The sequence below is a fragment of the Megascapheus bottae genome, chromosome 10 (assembly GCF_031878675.1).
Source record: "Megascapheus bottae isolate mThoBot1 chromosome 10, mThoBot2.hap1, whole genome shotgun sequence".
Lineage (NCBI taxonomy): Eukaryota > Metazoa > Chordata > Mammalia > Rodentia > Geomyidae > Megascapheus > Megascapheus bottae.
The window spans coordinates 45,149,807-45,159,324 of record NC_143518.1 but is presented as its reverse complement, the minus strand read 5'-3'; the positions used below and the strand labels follow the sequence as shown (position 1 = coordinate 45,159,324).

The window sequence follows — 9,518 nt, the reverse complement described above, 5'->3', positions numbered from 1 at the left end:
AAGTAGAGCAAGGTTCGCATTCCAGACTGTTCAATTTTCGATTATTTCTGGAATTTCCCGGTGACGAGCTAAAAAGCAAGCTAAGTGTAAAAGTAATAATAAGGTAGTTATGCTCAGTTTCCTTCATTCCTTTCCTTTACTCCTTTTGGTTCCTGCTATTCTCAGCTTCCTCCCAGGGTGCAATTTTCCAGAACTTTCACATTTCGACAGGGCTTTCCTTGGGGTTCCACATTCCCTGATCCTACCTGAAAGCAAGTTGGTTTACAGAAGTGAAATTTGAAGTTAGCCTTATCAGGAGCAATCTTCCCTTTCTCTCTCTCTCTCTCTCTCTCTCTCTCTCTCTCTCTCTCTCTCTCTCTCTCTCTCTCTCTCTCTCTCTCTCTCTCTCTCTCTCTCTCTTTTGCCACTCCTGGGGCTTGAACTCAAGATCTGGATAGGGCTTCATGCATGTTAGGCAAGCCCTCTACCACTAAGCCATGTCCCCTCTCAGGAGAAATTTCATAGGTAATTTTTATAAGCAAGAGCATGAGGTAACCGGTTGGAGCCATTAGGGGTGGGGCACTTCTGCAGCTGTCCAGGAGTTCCACGATTGGGATCACATCTGGGTGGACAGCATTCTGCTGATGCCACTGGAGACTAGGGGTACGTGCAGTTTGGGGGAGGGGGCATGGGGGGTAGCACAGGTTACATCATTCAATTCTGGGAAGGGCTGAGAGTTTAAAAACTACATCTGAAACTAGGTTCTTACACTTGATGGAAACTATATCTAAAACTAAGTTCTTATACTCTATGAAAACTATATCTAAAACTAGGTTCTTACAGTCACAGCACCACGTCTGGTTTTCTGATGGTTAGCTGGCTTTGAACCGGGATCCTCAGATCTCAGCCTCCTGAGTAGCTAGGATTACAAGTCTGAGCACCAGTGCCAGTACTTAATTTTTTTTTTCACAGTGCTGGGACTCAAACCTAGGTTCTCATACCTGCTAGGCAAACACTCTACTACTGATCTGCATCCCCAGACCTAAACAGTCGTTTTATTTATTTGTTTTCTAAATTGTCATTTCAGTCCTAAACAATTAGGTATGTGGATCAGGCTAGCTAGCTAATTGCAAACCTCCTGCTTCACTCGCATGCCGCCACCCCTGGCTATATATATTTTTTTCTAATTATAATATCATAGAAGCGATGTCATAGGTACATTAATCACTGACATAACCCAAAGCAGGGCCCTAGGATTTGAAAGAAGAGGCAGGCTGGAGGTGGGGGGAAATCACCCTTGCCCCGCCCCCCGGAGTCGCCACGCCCCTCTCGGCCGTAACAAAGACCCGGATTAGACTCTACCGGACCGGCCCGGGGAGCCAGCGCGCCCGGCTCCAGGCCTGCCCTTCCAGCCCGAGGCGCCTGCGCACTCCCGGACACCTGGCCCAGGCCTCTGGGGTGGGCGGGGGAGTCCGGAACCCGGGTGGGAGCCCCGAGGAGCCGCGCATTCTGGGGGCGAGGGTGTGCGGCCTGGCTTGCCCCGCCATGCGTTGGGGGCTGAGCCCTCGCGGGCCGGGGGCTGCGGCTGTGGCCGCGGCGGCCGGGAGGCTGTGCGGCCCGCCTCGCTTCCCTGGTCGCCTGGGGGGTCTGGGGACGACGAGGAGGCTTCTGGTGCGCTCGGTCACGGGCGCCAGTAACCAGCTCACTAACCCGAACGGCGGCAAGTACCGGGAGACGGTGCTGCTGCCGAAGACCGGCTTCCCCATGAAGCTGCTGGGCCGCCAGCAGCCGGACGTGGAGCTGGAGATCCAGCAGGTACCGGCGGCGTGGGGCCTGCGGGGGGTGGGGGGAAGCCACCCCCGGGGCGGGAGGGCGGGCCCCCGGGCGCCGGCCTTCGCGGACCGGACTCTTTTTAAGGGCGGACGCGCCTGGAGGTGTCCTGGCCGAGGTGGCGCGCGGGTCCCCCTGCGGGGCCTCCCGGGGGCGGGGGCGCTGCGGTGACAAGTGTGAGGGGAGGGTGCGCCGAGGCCACTTGTCTAAAGGGACAAGAAAGAAAACCAAGCCGAAGCCCAGCTCTGACTCACTGGAGGATGCAGTGGTGTTCACTGCGAGCCACTGTCGTAGTCGGGGCTTCTTCCCACTCCGACTGAGAGGGCAGAGGCAGAGATTCAGGGTGTACTTTCTGTAATGCTTGATAATCTGGAATTCTGGTAGGCTTTAGCCTCAGTATTCCTAGGGCAGTTCGAAATCATAAGTTTGTTTTATGATCCAAAGTGTGTTCCTTTCTGTACTGGTGATCAAAGACAGGATGGATGGATGGATGGATGGATACATAGATACATACATAGATAGATACATACATAGATACATACATAGATAGATACATAGATACATACATAGATAGATACATAAATACATAGTTTTCTTGCTGGAATTGGGGGATGAACTCAAGGCCTCTTACTCTCTCTTTTTTTTTTTTTTTTTTTTGCCAGTCCTGGGCTTGAGCTCAGGGCCTGAGCACTGTCCTTGGACTTTCTCAAGGCTAGAGCTCTACCACTTGAGCCTCAGCACCACTTCCGGCTTTTTTCTATGTATGTGGTACCGAGGAATTGAACCCGGGTCTTCATGCATGCTAGGCAAGCACTTTAACCACTAGGCCAAACTCCCGGCCCTACTCTCTCTTTTTGTGCAAGACTGGTGCTTTGAGCCATGCATCCATTTCATCTTTTTTGCTTGTTAATTGGATTAGACTCTCCAAAAATCAGTATGCCCCCCCTGACTTGGACCCATGATTCCCACATTTCAGCATGTTGTAGCTAGACTCCCAGGCCTTCTGAGCCTACCATCATCGTAGGCAGGCACTCTACCACTCAGCTGCATGCAGCTATGTTTTTGTTTCATTTTTCCTAATTTTCTTTTAAAGTTTTTTTATTTTTTATCTTTTTTACCAGTTGTAGGGTTTGAGCTCAGGGCCTGAGCACTGTCCTTGGGCTTTCTCAAGGCTAGAGCTCTACCACGTGAGTCACAGCACCACAGCTTTTTCTCTGTATGTGGTACCAAGGAATCAAACCTGGGTCTTCGTGAGTGCTAGGCAAGTACTCTACCACTAGGCCACACTCCCGGCTCCTGAAGTTTTTTTTTTTGTTGTTGTTGTTGTTGTTGTTTTTAATCTGCCATCTATATACCAAGAAGTGTGATCCATTTCTCTTATAGATAGTTAATATAACTTCTTTTTCAGATGAAACAAGTCTTTAGGTGATTTGGTCCCCCTCATCAAGGTGAACATGTGGGACTTTAGTGTGTTGATCCAGATTTAGAAAGTGGTAAATATTGAGCTCAAAGAATAACAAGAATGAGATGTGGGGGGTACATGTCCTATAGCCCTGTTAAGATGGTAGAATGAGGGAATGCTGATACACTGTCCAAGAATTGAGTGGTACTGCTAAGCTTTGTAAATTGTGTAAAGTGGATGTCTTTCTGAGTTTAGATTTCAGTCTGAAGTATGCAGTGAAACTAAGGAGAAACATCAGAAACTTAAGCTGTTTATATTTCAGAAACAAATAGACTGGAGCAAGATAAGAAATAAGCATGTATTGGCTGTTAGTCTGTTGTACATATTTGTATGATGTTTAGACTTTTTTTTTTAACAGAAATGTGGGTTTTCAGAACTTTACTCATGGCAGAGAAAAAGAAAAGTAAAGAAAGAATTTTGTCTACATGATGGACCTCCATATGCAAATGGTGACCCCCATGTTGGACATGCTTTAAATAAGGTAATTATAATTTAGATTATGAAACTGGAAGGAAAATATTGCTTAAGTACTCTAGATGAAGGATCACATGATAATTATGTAAACTTACATTGTTGTGTAAACTAAAAAGGTTTTGAGGGGTATTTCTTTTCCATTTCTTTGCTACTTTCTCAGTTTTGGGTGGCTAATTGGAGACTTTCCTGCCAAGGCTGGCTTCGAACTCAGAGCTCAGCCTTCTGAGTGGCTAGAATTACAGGTGCTCAGCTGGATTATAAAAGTGTGAGCCACATGCTTTATATGTTTATATGTTGCGTTTGATCTTTGCAGATTTTAAAAGACATAGCCAATCGATTCCACATGATGAGAGGCTCCAAAATCCACTTTGTGCCTGGTTGGGATTGCCATGGTTTGCCCATTGAGCTAAAAGTACTATCAGAACTTGGAGGAAGAGCTCAGAATCTTTCAGCTATGGAGATTAGAGAAAAAGGTAATATCTCCTTTTAAATGATTTTGTAAATACTTAGATACACTGGAAAAGTCAGGATTTTACCAGCCGGGCCTTTGTTTTGTTGTTTTGGTTTACTTGTAATGAGATCTGTTCGGAACTACTATGTGCCAGAGGGGGGAAAAATTAATTAATTCTTTTGAGAATTTCTGTTTAGAGATGGAAGGTGGAACTTTGTGAGCATATCTATTGCAACCCTTCAGTTGTGTAGTGTCTCTATTTTATTATATTATTTGCTACTATTAAATTTTCATTTTACTACATAGAGCTTAGTGTCTCACCTCAAACTAATAAACCAAAAGTCACTTCTAAAATATTTGTATTTAAAAGAATCATACTTGGGGCCGGAAGTGTGACCTAGTGATAGAGTTCTTACCTACCATGCATGAAGCCCTGGGTTCGATTCCTTGATACCACACACACAGAAAAAGCAGGAAGTAACTCTGCGGCTCAAGTTGTAGAGCTGCTAGCCTTGAGAAACCTCAGGGACAGTGCCTAGGCCCTGAATTCAAGGCCTAGGACTGGCCAAAAAATGAAAAAAAAATATCAAACTAATAATTGTTATTGAGTTTCCCTCCCTCTCTCTTTCTTTCTGCTAATCTTAGAGCATGAACTGTTGGCTTGGGTGCTGTCCTGAACTTTTCTGCTTAGCACTCTACCACTGTGAGCCACAGCTCCACTTCATTTTAGAGATAAGAGTTTCCTGGTCAGGGCCAGGAGTTTGGCCTAGTGGTTAAAGTGCTTGCTTAGCATGCATGAAGACCCGGCTTTGATTCCTTGGTACCACATATAGAAAAAAAGCCGGAAGTGGTGCCGAGGCTCAAGTGGTAGAGCTCTAACCTTGAGAAAGTCCAAGGACAGTGCTCAGGCCCTGAGCTCAAGCCCAGGACTGGCAAAAAAAAAAAAAAGAGTTTCCTGGTCTTTCCTGCCTGGATTGGCTTTGCACAGGCATCCTCAGATCTCGCCTCTTGTGTAGCTTGAATTACAGGGATGAGCTACCAGTGAGTGCCCAGCTTTGCTGCTTATTTTGAAAATGGAGTCTCATAATTTTTTTTTTTTCAGCACTGGCTTTAAGCTTGATCCTCCTCATCTCAGTCTCCTGAGCAGTTAAAATCACAGGCATGACTTACTTGTGCCTAGCTAGAAATTGTTCTATTTTCTGATCACCTTCAAATAAAATATTTTAAATTGCTATTTTAAATTGAATAAATCTGTATTTGCAGAAGTATGTGTCAAATCTTTCTGAAGAATTTTGAGTATAATTAATATATGTACATGTGAAAATAACACAATGAAACCTTTTTTTTTTTCCAGTCCCGGGCTTGAGCTCAGGGCCTGAGCACTGTCCTTGGCATCTCCCAAGGCTAGAGCTCTACCACTTGAATCACAGCACTACTTCTGGCTTTTTTTTTTCTTTTTTTTGCCAGTCCTGGGGCTTGAACTCAGTGCCTGGATACTATTCTTAGACACTTTTGCTCAAAGCTAGTGCTCTGCCACTTGAGCTACAGCACCACTTCCAGCTTTTTCTGAGTTTGCAGTACTGGGGAATCGAACCTACGTCTTCATGGATGCTAGGGAAGCACTCTACCACTAGGCTGTACTCCCAGCCACTTCCGGCTTTTTCTATGGATGTGGTACCATGGAATGGAATGCAGGTCTTTGTGCATGCTGGGCAAGGACTCTACCACTAGGCCAAACTCCCATCTGACAATGAAACTTCTTTGCAGTTAATATGTGCTAATAAAAAATTGAAAAGAGCCAGGCGCCATGGCTCACATCTGTAATCCTAGCTACTCAGGAGACTGAGATCTGAGGATTGCAGTTGGAAGCCAGCAGGGCAGGAAAGTCCCTGAAACTTATCTCCAATACACTATTCAGAAAAAGCCTGAAGTGGCACTGTGGTTCAAGTGGCAGACTATTGGGCTTGATCAAAAGAAGGTCAGGGACAGGTGTCCAGGCCAGAGCACTAGGACCATCAAAAAAAAACATGAAAAAAATAAAAACCCCCAAGAAAATTTTTTCATAGTTACTGGTTTTCAAAAGCCTTTCCTTTTCTTTTCTTCCTCTTTCTTTTTAGCTAGATCATTTGCTCAGGCAGCCATTGAGAAGCAGAAAGCAGCATTTACCCGCTGGGGAATAATGGCAGATTGGAATGATTGCTACCACACCTTTGATAGAGAGTATGAGGCCAAACAGCTGAGAATTTTTTACCAGATGTACGATAAGGTAATAGAGGGTTTCTCTTTTCTTCTCCATAGTAAAGTCCACAGCACAAACTTTCAGCTTCATCCTAGTGTCTCTGTCTTTTAGGGATTGATCTATCGATCTTACAAGCCTGTATTTTGGTCTCCTTCATCAAGGTACGCATGTATGGCTTGGTAATAAAAGTGGAGAAATGGGTGAAATTTCCAAATATTTATGTTTGATGTTTTTAAACCTTAGGACTGCTTTGGCTGAAGCAGAACTTGAATATAATCCCGAGCATGTTAGTCGTTCAGTATACGTAAAATTCCCTCTCTTAGAACCTTCTCCTAAATTGGCACCTCTTGCAGGTAAGATTTATGTGCTTGGGTTTATTTCAAGCTATGGAATTGTAATATGTGCTAACAATTACAACTTTATTTTTTCAGATGGTTCATCTCCCATTAGTGTTTTAATCTGGACCACCCAGCCTTGGACAATTCCAGCCAATCAGGCTGTGTGCTATATGCCAGAAGCAAAGTAGGTATATTATGACATTCTTTAAATAGGAGTCATGCTGCCTTTAGTGTTATGTTAAATTTATTTTTTTCATTATTATCCCTTTAAAAATCAATTGACTTATAACATACTATGTTTGTATAGATTTTATTAATCAGTAGAGGATTCCATTTAAGATCTAACTTTCTTTGGAACATGAGGCATGAAGTGCTTTCTATTCACCAGTAATGGTTTTTAAACTCAGGGACTCAGACTTACTGAGCAGTCATTCCACTGCTGAGTCACACCTCCAAGCTCCCCCCCCCCCCCACTTTTTGTTCTGGGTACTGTCCCTGAGCTCTTCAGCTCAGGGTTACTGCCCTACCCCTGAGCCAAGTCCCACTTCCCATTTTCTAGAGGTTAATTGGAGATAAGAGTCTCAGGTCCTTTTGTGCCTGGGCTGGCTTTGAACCTTGATCCTCAGATCTTAGCCTCTTGAGTAGCTTAGGATTACATGTGTGAGCCACCAAGCCTGCATGGACTTTTCTATCTAGGCTACCATGGAGTTACTGTACATCTGATCTCAGCCTCCTCTTTAGTTAGGAAGACGAGGTATTTGCCATGGCATCCTACCATTGGTTGAGAAGGGGTCTCATGCTTAACCTGCCCTCAAACCTCCGTCCTCATCTCAGCTTTCTAACTAGCTAGAGTTATGTGCATTGAACCATTGCAAATAATGCTGTTTACTCTTCAGGTTTGTTTTTCTAAAAAAATATTATGGCATGTCATTTTCCATTGTTAGTAATTTTCTCCTCAAATTTTATGTCAGGTATGCTCTCGTGAAATGTACCACTTCTGGAGACCTCTACATTGTGGCTGCAGATAAAGTAGCAGCTGTTTCTTCTACTTTGGATACAACTTTTGAGGTTATTTCAACATTTGAAGGTAAAGATTTATAGCTATTCTGTCACAGTCAGATTAGATTGATTTGAGTTCGTTTTGTTGAATGTTCCCTTGGTAAATTGAAACAGATGTGACCTGTAGCTTTCTAACTTTCTGGCATTCTACATTAGATACTATTTTACATTATTCTTTGAAGGAGAATAGATGTTAAATGTGTTAAAAGTTTAGGAAAATATTGACAGAGAGAATAGGTGTAACATTATTTCTGGCAAAAATCCAGTAATAACTTCATAAAATTTTATGCAAAATTGTTAGATTTTTAACATTTTTAATGCCAGTCCTGGGGCTTGAGTTCAGGGCCTGGACATTTTCCTTGAGCTTTGTTGCTCAACGCTGGCACTTTGCCACATGTGCCATAGTTCTACTTCTGGCTTTTTAGTAGTTAATTTAAGGTAAGAGTCTAAAGGCTCCATGCCACAGTTCAATTTCTGGCTTTTTAGTAGTTAATTTAAGATAAAAGTCTAAATGCCTTTCCTATCTGGGCTGGCTTTTGAAGTGTGATCTTCAGATCTCAGCCTCCTGAATAGCTAGGGTTATAGACATGAGCCATTGGCACCTGGCTATTAAAATTGTTTCTTTCTGATTTAATACAACCTACAGGAAAGGCCATAAAGCTTATGTTTTAGTCTATCATTTTAGTAAGAATTAAACAAATTATGTAAGTCATTTCAAAGATGTAGTACTCATTCTACTGGAAGAATTCTTTGTAAACTGTAACTTAAGGTTTTAACATAGTGACTGATTTTGAAATACTACTTTGGAAGTCTGGGAAAGTTTAAAATTATATGTGATCTTTAGTGATGCATCTTTCTTGCTAAAATAATGATAGTATAGATAATGGAAAGAAAAAAAGCCAGACATGATAACGCATGCCTATTATCCTAGGTGCTCAAAAGGATCATGGTTTGAGGCTAACACCCAGGTAAAATTTCTGAGACCTTGTCTCAACCAATGAAAGTGCTTCTTGATGGCATGCTCCTGCCATCCCAGTTCTGTAGAAACTGAAGTAAATAAAATTAGCGTCCAAGCCAGCAGAGGCAAAAAAATAAATAAAATCACTGAAGCAATTAGCGCCCTGAACATCATACAAAAAATGGAAAGACTTACCTAAGTTAATAGAAAAGTCCTCCCCTGTGCTGGGAGTTTGGCCTAGTGGTAGAGTGCTTGCCTAGCATGCACGAAGACCTAGATTCGATTTCTAAGTACTACATGCATAGAAAAAGCTGGTTCAAGTGGTAGGGCTCTAACCTTGTGAAAGCCCAAGGACGGTGCTCAGGCCCTGAATTCAAGCCCCAGGACTGGCAAAAATAAAAGAAAGTCCTCCTGTGAATTTATTTCAAATGTGAGTTTATACTTGTTAGAACTATAAACAAATAATGTTAGCAACATAAAGAATTACATTAGGAGCCAGGAGTCTGGCCTAGTGGTAGAGTGCTTGTCTAGGATGCACAAAAACCTGGGTTCAATTCCTCGGTACCACATACATAGAAAAAAGCCAGAAGTAGTGCTGAGGCTCAAGTGGTAGAGCTCTATCCTTGAGAAAGTCCAAGGACAGTGCTCCGGCCCTGAGTTCAAGCCCCAGAACTGGCAAAAAAATAAAAGGAAGAAAGGATAATACAGAATATTTAAGATCAGATTTA

The 9,518-nt window shown here is 43.3% G+C and overlaps 1 protein-coding gene across 1 annotated transcript in view; it reads left to right on the top strand.

The window, feature by feature from the left end:
- The first annotated feature begins 1,418 nt into the window (after positions 1–1,418).
- The window catches only part of Iars2 (isoleucyl-tRNA synthetase 2, mitochondrial), a 40,665-nt gene continuing 32,565 nt past the window's right edge, over positions 1,419–9,518 (top strand). Inside the window, 8 exon segments of the mRNA XM_090341171.1 lie at positions 1,419–1,794; positions 3,630–3,752; positions 4,059–4,218; positions 6,314–6,462; positions 6,547–6,596; positions 6,679–6,788; positions 6,867–6,957; positions 7,745–7,860. Coding sequence (XP_090197297.1) covers positions 1,525–1,794; positions 3,630–3,752; positions 4,059–4,218; positions 6,314–6,462; positions 6,547–6,596; positions 6,679–6,788; positions 6,867–6,957; positions 7,745–7,860 — 1,069 coding nt within the window. The 5' untranslated portion in view covers positions 1,419–1,524.